The following is a 17,141-nucleotide window of genomic DNA, read 5'->3' on the forward strand; positions in this document are numbered from 1 at the left end:
GGTGGCGAAGTATAAAACTATGGTAGGAAAAGCATCCTGTAATCCTCTGATTAAATCTCAGACTTTAGTGAGCCTGTGTCCCTAAGCTGTGACTTACACAAGTGCTTCTCAGCTTGCCCTCCTCTACAGGTTAAATAGGAACTCTCAAACTAGTTCATACTGATTCTCCAGCAATTTCTCAATCACAGTTTAAGTGTTCCTCCCAGTACTGGCTCTAATTTCAGTCTTCTGCTTCTGGGCTTCTGCTCCCAATAAGCTGTGATTCCTAAAACATTAATGCTATGATATAAGGGTTAAGAGAGCTTTCCCACTGACTCTATGGTAAAGAATCCTCCTGCCAATGCAGGAGTTGCATGTTCAATCCCTGGGTCAGGAAGATCCCCTGGAGGAGGAAAAGACAACAGACTCCAGTATTCATGCCAGGAAAATCTCATGGACAGAGGAGCCTGGTGGGCTGCAGTCCATGGAATGGCAAAGAGTCAGACACAGCTGAGCAGCTGAGCATGCATTGCTTCCCAAGGGGTAAGAACCCAAACACATAGGCTCAGGTATCAGTCATATCATATCCATTTGGAAGGCAGAGTAAATATGTTCATAGTACAGAGCAGCAGTTCTCAAAACTTCTTATTCGGAAGATTCCAAATAGTTGTTCTTATGTGAGTTTTGTTTATCAATATTTCTATTTGAAATTAAAACTGTAACAATTTTAAATATTACTATTAAATCATTTTAAAAAATTAAAATCAATACATGTTAACCTGTTTTATTAAATAATAATTTCCCGAAATTCAGCAATGGCAGTTACTTAAGTTAGTTGTAATGTGGAATTTGAAACTATGATTATCAGTGAATTTTTCCAACTCTGTCACGTAACTTACTGCTTGTTTAGAAGTCTGTTGTTTAATTTCCACTCATTTATGAATTTCTCATGTTTCTTTCTGTGGTTGTTTCTGTTTATTTGTTTGTTTGTCTGTTTTTTGGCCGCACTACATCTTCATTGGAGCGCAGAAGCTCCTTGTTGTGTGTGGGCTCTGTTACTGATTTCCAGTTTAATTCTGCTGTGGTCAGAGAAAAAACTTTGTAAAAATTTCAGTACTTTTACATTGATTGGAAGTTGTTTTCTGGTCTAGCATATGTTTGCCCTTAGAGAATGTTCCTTGTATGTTTGAGAAGAGTATGTATTCTGCTAAAGTTGGGTAGTGTTCTAGTCTACAGAATCTATTCTGGTGTTGTCCAAGTCTTCTGTTTCCTTGTGGATCTTATGCTTCATTGGTCTATCCATTAATGACACTAGTATATTATTAGTAATTCTAAGAGTATCCCCTATTGTTATCTATTTCAACCATCAATACCTCATATATTTGAGAGCTCAGTTAGGCACATTTATGTTTATAATTTTGTCTTCTTGAAGGATTGACTCTTTAGTCATTATAAACTCCCATTTTCTGTCTCCAATAACATTTTTATGCTAAAGTCTGTTTTGTCTGATATTAATATGGCTACTCCAGCTCTTATTTGGTTACTGTTTTCATGGTATATCTTTTCCATGCTTTTACTTCAAACTATTTGTTGTAAAAACATTTGTTTTTTAAAGTGTGTATTTTATAGACAGCATATACTTGGATGATGATGTTCTATCCTGCTCATCTCTGCCTTTTGATAGCAGTGTTTAATCTATTTACATTTAATATAATTACTAGAAAGGTAGATTTATGTCTGCCATTTTGCTATTTTGTTCCTTAGTGTTGCTGCTAATTACCCACACTTTTTACCAATGGGGTTTTTGGACTCCAGGGGTCCTTGCACCACACTTTGAGAACCGTTGTATGGAGGAATCATGTCTAGATTTCTGGATTCTTGTTTTTCAATGTCAGAGTGACTGGTGCATGGTGGGAAGTTAAGTTCAGCTTTCGGACTCATAACAGAGACTTGCTTATATGATTTTTTTCAATTGACTGTAGGACAAAAGAAAAAACTTTAAAAATCTGTTAAATAAGATATTATAGATAGGAGTATGACATTTCCAAATGTGGATTAGAAAAAAATATTCAAGAATTTAATTGGGAAGGTTCACAAAATACAGTACTTATAGCCTAAGATACTAGTCTTCCAGTGCATAAACTAGACCATGGGTAATAAAATGAATCTGAGGTTACAACACTGTGATAAATATAGTCTCACAAGTATTATCTCCAAGCCTCACTGCAGTGAGACAGGTTTAAAATATTAAAGGGCATTCACCATTCCAAAGAAACAAAGCCATAAGAGATGAAATATTTTGTGTTAAGAAGTGTATATCACATTAGTGATGTTTGTTACTAAGCATGTGAAGTAATTTACAGCTAGGAGAAGTGATAAATGTTTGCATTTATGAATTGGGTGACATACATAAGAATGCCATGTTTATCATGGCAAAAAAAATGGAAACAAGTGTTGATCAACAAAAGAATGAAAAATATTTATGCTATAATCATACAGTAGAATACAACTTTGAACTATAGTACATGCTTAATCATGGATGAGTTTCACATTAATATATTTTTTAAACAGTCACAGAAGGCTACATAAAGTATAGTTCCATTTACATAGAAATTTAAAAGAGGCATAACCAAATATATTTTAACATTTATATATATGATAAAACTTACATTTTCCTTAACTGGAAAAGAATGTATTCTCTAAGTCTAGTGCGGGACATAAAATGTTTTAGAACTACTCATCAGTATTTTTTATTCTATTAGGATTACAATGGATGGATTTTATTTATATTTACTGGGAAAATATAAACTTTTCCAGTTCATTCCCAAAGGGAAAAGCAATGCTATAGTCAACAGAAATGTCATAATAAAACTACTCAAGGTGGGATCAAAAGTAGTAAAGAAAATTCTTCCTAAAATCTTCATCTTTATGTAATAAAGAAGAGATATTATTAGATTTTAGAACTGTCCAATAAAATTAATGAACTATATAAATAAAATTATCAAATAATTTAAAGTTAAGAATTTTCTACTAATATAAGGTTTTTTAAGAGATAAACACTGGTTATCTATTTATGAACATGTTCTCTAACTGCTATCTAATATGTAAGAATTTTATACAGAATTATTTACATTTTGTAATAGATTTGCCTGAAACTTCCAATGATGCACTTATTTCCAAGGCTTAAATATTTCTTTTTTATTGTAGCCCTTTGGAGTAAATCAACCTGGACCTTACATCATGTATACAACTGTAGATGCAAATGGATATCTCAAAAATGGTTCAGGTAAGACTAGATATGCATAACAGTACCTTTAATCAATATATTGGGTTGGCCAAAAACTTTGTAACATCTTCCAGAAAAACCCAAACAAACTTTTTGGCCAACCAAATATTAACAAAGTAAACTGAATGGCAAAAATTATCATTGTGTTTTCACACTCTTTATAAAGTCTTTACTTTTTATATTATACTTTGTCTTTCTGTATACTTACATCAGGAGATTACAAAAAGTCCTCATGACAAATATATTAACACTAAATTCTTTATATATCCCTATTGTATGAAGCCAAATTATAGAGGTTAGGAGTGACTACTTGAGATATCTGGATCAAAGTATGAAGTGGTGAATTAGTTAACAGAGCTCATCTTAAAAGAAGTAAAAATTAGGAATTCAGTCTACTAGATTAATCCTCATTTTTTTCATATGTCGAATAGAAACTGGAATATTATACAAAGTTATATAATATTATGTAAATTGTTTTGATATGTGACTGTAAAGAAAAAATCTCGTTTTACATTTGAATAAAGGGAAACAAATGGGAAATAATACAAAGCAAAGGATGTCTGATCTTAACAGATGGCTTAGCTGACTGAGATAAGGTCCAAACATTTCAATTCTCTAAGAAGGAAAAGGAATCCTAACATACACATATGCTTCTTTGAGACTGCTAAAGTCCTAACCATGAAGAAGTACATATAAACAGAGTTATTGTTAACTCCTCCATTTTTAAATGAACTAAATTAAAAAAGAACTCATTATATGGCAATTTTCATTTTATAAAATTTTATTAAATATGCCAGAGTGCACTTCTTTTTAAGCTATTTGTACACATTTAACACTGTCATCATGCTACTTCATCAGCACAGAAACATTCCATAAAACTAAAACTGAAAAATTCAAGGAGAAATTGACAAACTCAATTACAGTTTACCCTTGAACAACACGGGAGGTTAGGTGCACCAACCCTCTGTGCAGTTGAAAATCTGCCTATAATCTATAGTTGAGCCTAATTCCTCCATATCCTTCAATTCAGCCAAGTGTGAATTATGTAATACCGTAGTATTTACTATTGAGAAAAATATGCATACGAGCAGACCTGAGCAGTTCAAACTTGTGTTATTCAAGAGTCAATTGTATAGTCAAATATGTTGATATACCACTGTCAGTCAAAGAAACTTAAAATAAATCTGGATATAGATGATTTGAACAAATTACTTATTTACACTTTAAAACATACGTATATTAAACTGTACAACGGATTCCAAGACAAACTGGTTTTATTTTTTATCAGTTAACTCTTTTAGACTTTCTTTTTTAAAAAATATTTATTTTACTTTTGCCTGCATTGAGCCTTGGTTATGGCACACTGTGGTGCACATGCTCCAGAGAGCACTGGCTCTGTGATTGTGTCACAGCTGCCCCACAGCATGTGGGATCCTGATTCCATGATCATGGATTGAACCCATGTCCCCTGCACCAGAAGGCAGATTCTCAACCACTGCACCACCAGGGAAGTCCTTCTTTTAGACTTTCAAGATGCTGATAATTTTAGTTCTAGATTAAATGTTTCAGAATGCAGAAAAAGATGAAGTTATTCATTCATGTTATGAAGATAATATAACTTCATAAAGCTAATATAATTTTATAGCTAGTTTACAAAGCTACTTCTGTATGGATCACAGCCTTGTCATGGTAAAGGGGCTGGCATAACTCAATGAAACTGTGACCCATGCTGTGCAGGGCCACCCAAGACGGATGGGTCACAGTGAAGAGTTCTGACAAAACATGCTTCACTGGAGGAGGAAATGGCAATCCACTCCAGTAGTCTTGCCATGAGAACCCCATGAATAATATCAAAAAGCAAACAGATAGGATATCAGAAGATGAGGCTCCAGGTCAGAAGGTTTACAGTATGCTACTAGGGAAGAGCATAGGGCAATTACTAATAGTTCCAGAAAGAATGAAACAACTGGGCCAAAGCGGAAAGAATGTCAGTTGTGGATGTGAAAATGATGGTGGTGAAAATACAGTTCAATGCTGTAAAAACAATACTGCATAGGAACCTGGAACATTAGGTCCGTTAAACAAGGTAAATGGGATGTGGTCACGCATGGCAAGAGGGAACATCAGCATCTTAAAATCAGTGAACTAAAATGGATGAAAATGGACGAATTTAATTCGGGGGACCATTGTATCTACTACTGTGGGCCAGAATCCCTTAGAAGAAATGGAGTAGGCCTCAGAGTCAACAAAAGAGTCCTAAACATAGTCCTTGGGTGCAGTCTCAAAAATAACAGAATGATCTCGGTTCATTTCCAAGGCAAACCATTCAGCATCACAATCAGCATCACAAGTCTATGCCCCAGCCATTAATACCGAAGAGACTGAAGTTGACCAGTTCTCTGAAGACCTACATCAGTTTCTAGAACTAAAACTAAATGTCCTTTGGTGTCCTTTTCATCATAGGGGATTGGAATGCAAAAGTAGTAAGTCAAGAGATACCCAGAATAACAAGCAAGTTTGACCATGGAGCACAAAATGAAGCAGGACAAAGAATAACAGAGTTTTGTCAAGAGAACATGCTGATCATAGCAAATACACTTATTCTATAAGCCAAAAGATGACTCTACACATGGCTATCACCAGGTAGGCAATACAGAAATCAGATTGATTATGTTATTTGCAGCTGAAGATGGAGAAGCTTTATATAAAATCAGCAAAATCAAGACCTGGAACTGATTGTGGCTCAGGTCATGAGCTCCTTATTGCAAAATTCATCATTAAATTGAAGAAAGCGGGAAGAGCACTAAGCCATTCGGGTATGACCTAAATTAAATCCCTTTCATTTATATAGTGGAGGTGACAAATAGATTCAAGGGATTAGATCTGGTAGACAGAGTTCCTGAAGAACTATGTATGGAGCTATGTAACATTATACAGGAGGCACTGACCAAAGCCATCCCAAAGAAAAAGAAATAAATGCAAGAAGGCAAAGTGATTGTTTGAGGAGGCTTTACCAATAGCTCAGGAAAGAAGAGAAGCCAAAAGCAAGGGAGAAAAAAGATATACCCAACTGACTGCAGAGTTCCAGAGAATAGCAAGGAGAAATAAACAGGCCTAATGCAAAGAAATAGAGGAAAACAATAGAATGGGGAAGACTAGAGATCTCTTCAAGAAAATTGGAGCTACTAAGGGAACAGTTCATGCAAAGATGGGCTCAATAAAGGACAGAAACAGCAAGGACCTAACAGAAGCAGAAGAGCAACGAAGGCTGAGCACTGAAGAATTAATGCTTCCCATTTGTGGTGCTGGAGAAGACTCTTGAGCATCTCTTGAACTGCAAGGAGATCAAACCAGTTAATCATACAGGAAATCAACCCTGAATATTCATTGGAAGGCCTGATGCTGAACCTGAAACTCCAATACTCTGGCCACCTGATGTGAAGAGCCAACTTGTTGGAAAAGACCATGATGCGGGGAAAGACTGAAGGAAAAAGGAGAAAGGGGCAGCAAAGGAAGAGGTGGTTAGATAGCCACATCAACTCAGTGGGCATGAATTTGAACAAACTCCAGGAGACAGTGGAGGGCAGAGGAGCTTGGCATTCTGCAGACCATGGGATCACAAGGACTCAGACACGACTTACTGACTGAGCAGCAACAACGATAAAAAGTCAGCATATCTAAAACCGAAAATTTAGCCCACTTGCAAACTATCAATCAAAAATGCTATAAAAAATACTACTCATTTAATTACATTTGTATTTTGAAAGAATTTAAGACCATCAATCAGGTGATTATCACAGGAATGCACTGATGTTTTAAAATGGGGAAAATCTGTTTTCATAACAGTAGATCAGTTTTTTAAAGTCTTGTCTTCTTTTTTTTTATACAATAATATATTATTTAAATCTTTCCATGTCCATATAGCTAGTCCTAATTTTTTTAATTGAAGTATACTTGACATACGGTTATATTAATTTCAGGAGTACAATATAGTTATTCAGTATTTTTATAGGTTATATTTCATTTAAAGTTGTTATAAATTATTGGTTATATTTCCTGTGCTGAACATTATATCCGTGTATCTTATTTACTTTATACCTAGTTGTTCTTAACTCTTAATTCCCATCCCCTCTATTGCCCGTCACCTCATTGCTCTTCCCTCTGGTGGTGATGGCGGTTTAGTTGCTAAGTTGTGTCCGACTCTTGTGACCCCATGAACTATAGCCCACCAGGCTCCTCTGTCCATGGGATTCTCCACGCAAGAATACTGGAGTGGGTTGCCTTTCCTTCTCGACATCCCTCTGGTGACCACTAGTTTGTGTTCTGTATCTGTAAGTCTGTTTCTCTTTTGTTGTATTTGTTTGTCCTATTTTTTAGACTCCATATAAGTAAAAACACAGTTATTGGTCTTTCTGTGACTTACTTCAATAAGCATAATACCCTCAAAGTCCATCCTTGTTGTTGCAAATGGCAAAATTTCATTCTTTTTAGTTCTAGTTTCCTGTGAAATTGTTTTATATATGGATACAGTAACTGGATAATTTGCTTCTTTTTTCCCAACAGTGAAAATAACAGTAAAGATATATTTGATATATTTTTGTGTGCTTAAATGAATACTTCATAGAAAAAAATCTAGAAAAATACTCATCAAATTGTTAACATTTATCTTGGGAGAGCAAGATTTCAAGAGATTCACTTCCTATTTGTTACATTTTCATAATTATTTACTACTTTTAGTGCTTTTTTTTTAAAAAAAAAACAAGGTAAATTTTATGCAAATTTAAACCTACCAAATACTACTCTTAAAATTAAATATAGAAAAAAAATTTAATAGGGATTGTTGTTCACAATATATTTTATTGAACTTCTACTACAATCACTGCAGATGCTGATTGCAGCCATGAAATTAAAAGATGCTTACTCCTTGGAAGGAAAGTTATGACCAACCTAGTTAGTATATTAAAAAGCAGAGACATTACTTTGCCAACCAAGGTCCGTCTAGTCAAGGCTATGGTTTTTCCAGTGGTCATGTATGGATGTGAGAGTTGGACTGTGAAGAAGGCTGATCGCCGAAGAATGGATGCTTTTGAACTGTGGTGCTGGAGAAGAATCTTGCGAGTCCCTTGTACTGCAAGGAGATCCAACCAGTCCATTCTGAAGGAGATCAATCCTGGGTGTTCGTTGGAAGGACTGATGCTAAAGCTGAAACTCCAATACTTTGGCCACCTCATGTGACGAGTTGACTCACCGGAAAAGACTCTGATGCTGGGAAAAGTTGGGGGTGGGAGGAGAAGGGGACGACAGAGAATGAGATGACTGGATGGCATCACCGACTCTATGGACATGAGTTTGAGTGAACTCCGGAAGTTGGTGATGGACAGGGAGGCCTGGAGTGCTGTGATGCATGGGGTCGCAGAGTCGGACACAACTGAGCGACTGAACTGAACTATAAGCCAGGCATTGACACCTAGTAATATATCTGTTCCGTTCTGTCGCTCAGTCGTGTCCAACTCTATGTGACCCCATGGACTGTAGCCTACCAGGCTTCTCCGTCCATGGGATTCTCCAGGCAAGAATACTGGAGTGGGTTACCGTTTCCTTCCCCAGGGGATCTTCCCAACCCAGGGATCGAACCCGGGTCTCCCGCATTGGAGGCGGACGCTTTAACCTCTGAGCCACCAGGGAACCCCAGTAATTAGATGTTAAAAACCCATTCAATATTTACTACCCATTGCTGTTTTTTTAAGTGAATGGAACAGTATTTCCTAATGTGATTGCCCAAAACAAAAATGGAACTTTGGGTTTATTCGCACTCAGTTAAATATTTACTTCTTCCCTAGACTGGGAAGGAATCTGTAAGCATAAAAACAAAGGATAAAATACCTATAGAAAAATAAATGCAACTGAATGCATAAATCAAATAAATGCCTACATTTTCATGGCCAAAAATACAAGGCTGTGGCAAACTGGGAAAATCTCAATGTCCAAAAATAGAGAAATAATAAATTATGACATTTTATTATAGTTTCCAGCCTATGAAATATTTTAGAATAATTTTTGATGAAATGAACAGATGTTTAGGGTCTAACACTTGGGAAGGAGGCACATCTGTGTGCATAATCTAAATTGTATGAGTGTAGATGTTTTTAATATACCCATGTGTAGGAAAAATATAAAAATAAAATGACATATAGGAATGTTACTAGGATTATCTTTAGGTTGTGGGATTTTCTTTATATAATTTTTGCATTTTAGTTTAGTACACTGATGATATGTTGCTATGAGAAATATATTTAATTTGAGAAATATGTTAATAATCATAAATATTTTAACCATATGCTATATTTCATGCATAAATATACGTTCTAAACAGGAAAGTAGCAGTTAATTAAGGAAGTACTATTGTGAAAACCTATGCCAAATTTTAAAGGATGAAATTTCTACTTTAAATGTTAATTAAGCATGTTGATGGGCTTCCCTGGTGGCTCAGATGGTAAAGACTCTGCCTGCAATGCAAGAGACCTGGGTTCGATCCCTGGGTTGGGAAGATCACCTGAAGAAGGTGGTCTTCAGGAGAAGAATACCCTCTCCAGTATTCTGGCCTGGAGAATTCCATAGACAGAGGAACCTGGCAGGCTACAGTCCATGGGGTCACAGAGTCTGACACGACTGAGCAACTTTCACTTTCACTTTTCAAGCATGTTGGAATCTAAAGAAATTGGTTAAGCCATACCTTCCAACCCATCCAGCCCCACTTGTAGAGTACTTTCTACTCTAGGAAGAAGATGACCACATAAATAGCCCTGGTTTTCGTATAGAGCAGCTAAGGTCAATACTCATTAGTGGGTCATGAAATGATTTTAATGACTTCTGATAAGGACTTTATATTTAATAGAATAAAAGGTAAAAAATATGAAAAGTATCCCACATTTAGTGTTGTTTCATGAAAGTTTTAGTGTCTGTTTGTGTTCTTCCCTGAGTGATGACATAAAATTTAGTTCTTATTGTGGACTGTGGTCAAAAATGTTTGAAAGCCACTATCAGAGACAATAACTTGCCTTAGTGTTATTCAGAAAAGGCCTGACCTAATTATCCTTTTTGCTTATAGACAGATTTTATCATTATTACCAAGTACTCTGTGGTTCTACTCTCAGTTCAGTTCAGTCGCTCAGTCGTGTCCGACTCTTTGCGATCCCATGAATCACAGCACGCCAGGCCTCCCTGTCCATCACCAACTCCCGGAGTTCACTCAAACTCATGTCCATATATTACAGAGGAGTCATTAATTTTCTAAATAACTGTTTACTACTTTTATAAAATCTAGAAATCTACAATAAGGACCCAAATTTCCTAAATAATATTAAATAATAACTTAGTAGATAGGAGCATGTAGGCCAGATTCTGTGCATTAGTGAGTTGTTGGTCATTTCTAAATAACAACATTATTAGACCAAGAAGTATTTTTCTACCTCCTGAATTGCTTATTTAGCCCTGCTGTTATAAAATTATTTCCCGTTAGTCCTCTAAAGTTACTATTTGTTAACATATCTGAGAAAAGCATTAGTAACCTTTACCTACTATACACCCTTCATCATAAGCCTCAAATATAAGAGCAGTTAAAGTATATGACAGACTGATGTAAAAGAAGCACTGAGAAAATATGATTTGTTGTAACACATAATAAGCACATTGTCTTTCTAAAATTTTAACCTTTCAGGTCTCTCCATTTTAATAAATAACTGTCAATTAATTACATCTTCCAGTGTCCAAAAAAATGTATTATTCTTTATGTTCATTTCTCACCTACATATTTTCTGAAATTATCTCCAGAGTGTATAGTCATGTTCCATTTATCCACATGTAGTTATCCATAAAAGAATTTTTTAGTCCTAGGTCATTTTATTTTAATCACTCATCACATTTTAAATTGTCATACCCAGAAATTTTAGCTTGCGTAATACTTAATCAGGCATATTTTTGTGTCAAAAACTGATAATTCATAACAAAAGAGAATGGAGTTGTTATGCCCTGCTGGGTTATCCATGACATTCTTTTTATCTTAAAGAATGAATTCTTCTTACAAGAAGAATCATTCCCTTTCCTTAATCTTATACCAACTAAAGATCTGATAGAGATTGTCAAGTCCACAGAGATTAAGATGAGAGCATGGTTAATAATGATTTTTTTTCAGAGGAATGAAAGAGAGAAAGGGAGAGAGGGAAATGTGAAATAGCTCGTAAGCAGTACTGACATATCCTCTTCATTTAGTTGTAAGTTGGATTTATAAATTAATTAATTATAAGAAATGCAGAAAGTCTGAGAAACTGCAAGGGAAGTTTACAAATTATTCAGCTGTTGAGCAGTTAAAAATCCCATCTGCACAGTTCAAGTGAGTCAAAGTCATATTCTGGGAAACCAAAAGAAAGAAAATAAGAAATTATAGTGTCAGTGAAACCAAAAAATTTGGTTCATGAAATTCTGTTTATGAACTGAGTTCTAGTATTATAGATACTAGACGATAATACTAAAACCGAAGGGAAAACTACCACGTAACAGCTTTGAGAACAGAAAGTTAGCAGAAAGAATGTAGTTTGTCTGTTCTGTGGTTTCTGCTAGCAAATATTTTGTCATCCTACAAGGTGTAAATTACGCAGCAAACTCTGTCTACATGTAAGTTTATTTGGTAAAGGAATTTAATTAGAATCTCACTCATTACTCAGTAATACTGTTCCTTCTCATTCCTGTCTTACTTAAGGACTACTGTCATTAGCCACGTTTTCCTCTAACTTCAAGTTATGCACAGCAGGAACTGTAGAAAGCTGCTAAGTGCTACAGTGAAGATTCTAATTCACAAATATATTATGTATACAATGCCTGTTACATAAGAACCACTCAGTATACCCTGAACAAATGCAGGAATGAAATAAAATTCTTGAGATGAAATTGAATGGCATTTGGAAAAAAGAAAAAAAGGTATTTGAAAAAAATACTAGATTTTGCATCTCCTTAATTAATTTTTCACCACTCCCTATCTTATATTCATTAGAAATACAGTATAAAGTAAAGTCAAATAAGTAAATTTAAAGAAAGTACTAATTTAATCAGAAATTATATTTTTTAATAACTTCCTCATAAGTATTTCCCTTTTTAAACTATCTCTACCCTAAAACAAATTCTAAATTTTTATCCTCTCATATGTTTTTTCCATTACTGATCTGGACTTTCATGTTACAGACTCATAATGATAATGTGCATACTCAACATAATGCCTCATAGGTCCCCACACTACTCCCACAAAGACCTAAATCATGGATCAATATTTTCTCATCTTACCATAATCTCTTGACATTGCTCATTGTAAATTTAGATAACAACTGCCTGAACAGTTGTGCTCAGTAACATAGAGATTAACTTCTAGAATACTGAGATCTCTTCGAAATCTAGTTTCTTGCTTTTATATCCTGAAGTGGCTTCCTACTGCCTAAGAATCAAGGGTTTTCATAATTGAACCCGAAATTACCTACCAGCCTTATCTTTTCTTATTCCCTTTATGCATCTGATACATATCCAGCTTGGTTTCCCATTTATCCAGCTTCAAAGACCTTCCACAATAAAGGCCTTTGTTCATGTTTTCAGTCTCTAACTCTTCCCCATTCTTATATCTCAGAACTTCAAATGTGACAATATTAGCACCATCCCATTGGCTCTCAAAACTGGAAATAAACTCTCTTTCCACCAAATGTCAATAGAATATTATCTTGTACTTCTCCTTACAACACCTACCACACCTCTACCTTGTATCATTAGTTTTGTCTTATCTCCCATATACTGTAGGTGCATTGAGGAGTGTATTTTGTACATTGCCCATTCTGGGACATCCAAATAGTTGCTGATAGAATGATTACATGAAATCAGTACTAAGACTTCCATTTCTTTAAAATAAGATTTAAGGCAGAAAACTTTACCAAAATTGATCATAGTGACAGTTCTTAACTGATTATAAGCAAATTTCTAAAAATCTAACATAAAGTAGTGGAATTAGTTCATAAAAACTGAATTAAGATTACTAGAGCTGTGGATGTTTATTATAAAGCCCCTGCCTTGTGCTGGACACTATTCAGACCCACTACATGTCATCTCATTGGATTTCACAGTAGCCTTTCTAGGCAGTCCTCATTCTACAGCTGAGACTCTGAGAACTAAAGTAATTTAGCCGTGTCATTCAGCTGTTAACTAGTCAAGCTAGATTACTCAAGACAACTACAAACCCACACATTCTTAACAGTATTCCAGTATTTTTAAATGTCATCTTGTCAAAGCTTAGCATATTCTAAAAAAGGAAATCATCCCTAACACTTTGTTTCATTTCTATTTAAACTATGGTAACTGTGGAAAAGACTCTGATGCTGGGAGTGACTGGGGGCGAGAGGAGACGGGGGCAACAGAGAATGAGATGGCTGGATGGCATCACCGACTTGATGGACATGAGTTTGAATGAACTCCGGGAGTTGGTGATGGACAGGGAGGCCTGGCATGCTGTGATTCATGGGGTCGCAAAGAGTTGGACACGACTGAGCGACTGAACTGAACTGTGTAAAGTTAAATGATGACTACAATTTAACAAACACAACTTTGTTTTATGATGCTTCTGTTTCTTTTTTATTGCTATAGGCTTATGATTTTTGTATGTCTTGATTTTTTATTTTTCATAATGATTTCAGAAACAGCACTTGGGTAATGGGTACATTCCTTGCTTTCTGGGATGTTGCTGAATTCGTCCCTGCTTGATACCACCCTATCACTACACACAGGCTGAAGAAATAAAGCAAACATCAGAACCAGACTCAGATAAGTCACAGATTTTAGAATTATCACATAGGAAGGATACAGTAATTATGATTAACATATAAGGGCTCCAATAGAAAAAGTGGACAACATGTAAAAACAGATGGATAATGTAGGCAGAGAGATGAAAATTCTAAGAAAGAATTGAAAGGAAATGCTAAAAATCAAAATAGTGTTAACAAAATTAAAGAATGCCTTTCTTTGATGGGCTCATCAGTAAAGTGGACATGCACAAGGAAAAAATCAGTGACCTGAAGACACGTCAATAGTAATTCCCCAACCTGAAATGGAAAAACAAACCAAAAAAAGAATAGGGGAGGAAAAATACAACAGGACATCCAAGAACAAATTCAGAGTGAAATATATATATATATATATATATATATGAGTATAAAAGGAGAAGAAAGGACAGAGCATAAAAAAATATTTGAAGAAATAATGTCCAAGAATTTTCCAAAATTAATGACATACACCACAGTCCCAGGAAGCTCAAAGAACATCATATGGGATAAATGTCAAATCTACACCAATGCATATTAAAATCAAGCTGCAGAAAACCAAAGACAAAGAGAAAATCTTAAAAATAAGCCAGAGGGAAAAAATACCTTACATCTAGCAGAATAAAGGTGCAAATTACAGCCAACTTTTAGTCAGAAACCAATGCAAGCAAGAAGGGAATGAAGTATTGGAATTGTTGAGAGAAAAAGCCATCAACCTAGAATTCTATATATAGCAAAATTATCTTTTCAACATGAAGGAAAAATAGACTTTATCAGACCAACAAAAACTGAGGGACGCCTCCTCAGTAGATCTGCTACCTAAAGATAGTTAAAGAGGTTCTTAAGGGAGGACTTATGACAGGTCAGAAACTCATGTCTACATAAGAAAGGAATAAATACTCCAAGAAGAAATAAATGAAGATAAAATAAGCCCTTTTATTTCTTCGCTGATCTAAAAAGTAACTTTTAGATTGTTTAAAGTAATGATAGTAACAGTGTACTGGGTGATGACAGCATATGAGTAAGTGATATGAATGACAGCAGTATCATAAGAGATTGGAGAGGGAATTGGGAATACTCTGATACTTATTTAAATTAGTCTTTTCCATTTATTTAAATGACAATCAGGATATCCTTAGCAACAGATTTGCATAATAACCTCTTTCAGAGAAACAATAGTACATTCAGTTCAGTTCAGTTCAGTCGCTCAGTCGTGTCCGACTTTGCGACCCCATGAACCTCAGCATGTCAGGCCTCCCTGTCCATCACCAACTCCCGAAGTTCACTCAAATTCATGTCCATCGAGTCAGTGATGCCATCCAGCCATCTCATTCTCTGCCGTCCCCTTCTCCTGCCCCCAATCCTTCCCAGCACCAGAGTCTTTTCCAATGAGTCAACTCGTCGCATGAGGTGGCCAAAGTATTGCAGTTTCAGCTTTAGCATCAGTCCTTCCAATGAACACCCAGGATTGATCTCCTTTAGAATGGACTGGTTGGATCTCCTTGCAGTCCAAGGGACTCTCAAGAGTCTTCTCCAGCACCACAGTTCAAAAGCATCAATTCTTCAGCAATCAGCTTTCTTCACAGTCCAACTCTCACATCCATATGTGACCACTGGAAAAACCATAGCCTTGACTAGACGGACCTTGGTTGGCAAAGTAATGTCTCTGCTTTTTAATATACTATCTAGGTTGGTCATAACTTTCCTTCCAAGGAGTAAGCGTCTTTTACTTTCATGGCTGCAATCAGCATCCACAGTGATTTTGGAGCCCCCAAAAATAAAGTCTGACACTGTTTTCCCATCTGTTTCCCATGATGTGATGGGACCTGCCTCTTGAGGAACCTGTATGCAGGTCAGGAAGCAACAGTCAGAACTGTACATGGAACAATAGACTGGTTCCAAATAGGAAAAGGAGTACGTCAAGGTTGTATATTGTTACCCTGCTTATTTAACTTATATGCAGAGTACATCATGAGGAACGCTGGGCTGGAAGAAGCAATAGTAGGTTATAAAACTTAAATATACTTTATCGTTATATTTAAATTTACCACATTTATTTGTTCACCACATATATTTAAGGTTTATCACAGCCTCCCTGGTAACTCAAATGATAAAGAATCTGCCTGCAATGTGGAAGACCTGGATTTGATCCCTGGGTTGGGACGATCTCCTGGAGGAGTACATGGCAATCCATTCCAGTATTCTTATATGGAGAATTCCATGGACAGAAGAGCCTGGTGGGCTACAGTCCATGAGGTCGCGAAGAGTCAGACACAATTGAGCAGCTAAGCACAGCACAGCATACTTTTATTGGTGCTTCCTTGGTACCGATTTACCAGTCCAGGGATAAATGCAGGGGACATGAGTTCAGTCCTAGTCAGGGAACTAAGATCCCACGTGCCACAGAGCAACAAGCCCTCGCACTATTACTACATGCCACAACTGGAGAGTCTGTGCACCATGAAGATCCTGCATGACACAACGAAGATCTCGCATGCCACAACTAAGGCCCAATGCAGCCAAACATATTTTTAGAAATTGTAATTATAATTATGTATGTTGTCTGAGAATGGAGGCTATGCATACAGCAAATTGCACAGTGATAGTGGTTTGCTCTATGAAGATTTTTTATTGTTATTCAAAAAATATTTATTGAACATACAAGTACAGCCTATAATCCTAGATACTTTTTAAAAGTATGAAATATAGTCAGGGGCTTCCCTGGTGGCTCAGTGGTGAAGAGTCCGCCTGCCAGTGCAGAGAACACAGGTTTGGTCCCTGGTCCGGGAACATCCCACATGCAATGGAGCAACTCAACCCGTGCACCACAGCTACTGAGCCTGTGCTATAGAGCCCAGGAGCTGCAATTATGGAGCCCGCCTGCCAAAACCACTAAAGCCTGTGCACCCTGAGCTCCTCAGCAAGAGAAGCTACTACAATGAGAAGCCCAAAACTAGAGAGTAGCTCCCACTCACCACAACTAAAGAAAAGCGCGTACAGCAGTGAAGAGCCAGCACAGCCAAAAATAAAAA

The 17,141-nt window shown here is 36.2% G+C and overlaps 1 protein-coding gene across 2 annotated transcripts in view; it reads left to right on the forward strand.

The window, feature by feature from the left end:
- ITFG1 (integrin alpha FG-GAP repeat containing 1) overlaps positions 1-17,141 on the forward strand; it is a 308,578-nt gene that overhangs the window by 246,509 nt on the left and 44,928 nt on the right. Inside the window, exons 14-15 of one of the 2 annotated variants that reach the window (XM_088830526.1) lie at positions 3,187-3,265; positions 5,729-8,070. In XM_088830526.1, coding sequence (XP_088686652.1) covers positions 3,187-3,265; positions 5,729-5,874 — 225 coding nt within the window. In that variant the 3' untranslated portion in view covers positions 5,875-8,070. Of the gene's footprint in view, positions 1-3,186; positions 3,266-5,728; positions 8,071-17,141 lie in introns of those variants that run through there. The other variant, XM_055412847.2, reaches the window with a different exon arrangement.

Source organism: Moschus berezovskii, chromosome 22 (assembly GCF_049115385.1).
Source record: "Moschus berezovskii isolate FMDL1 chromosome 22, NW_MosBer_1.0, whole genome shotgun sequence".
NCBI classification, from domain to species: Eukaryota; Metazoa; Chordata; class Mammalia; order Artiodactyla; family Moschidae; genus Moschus; species Moschus berezovskii.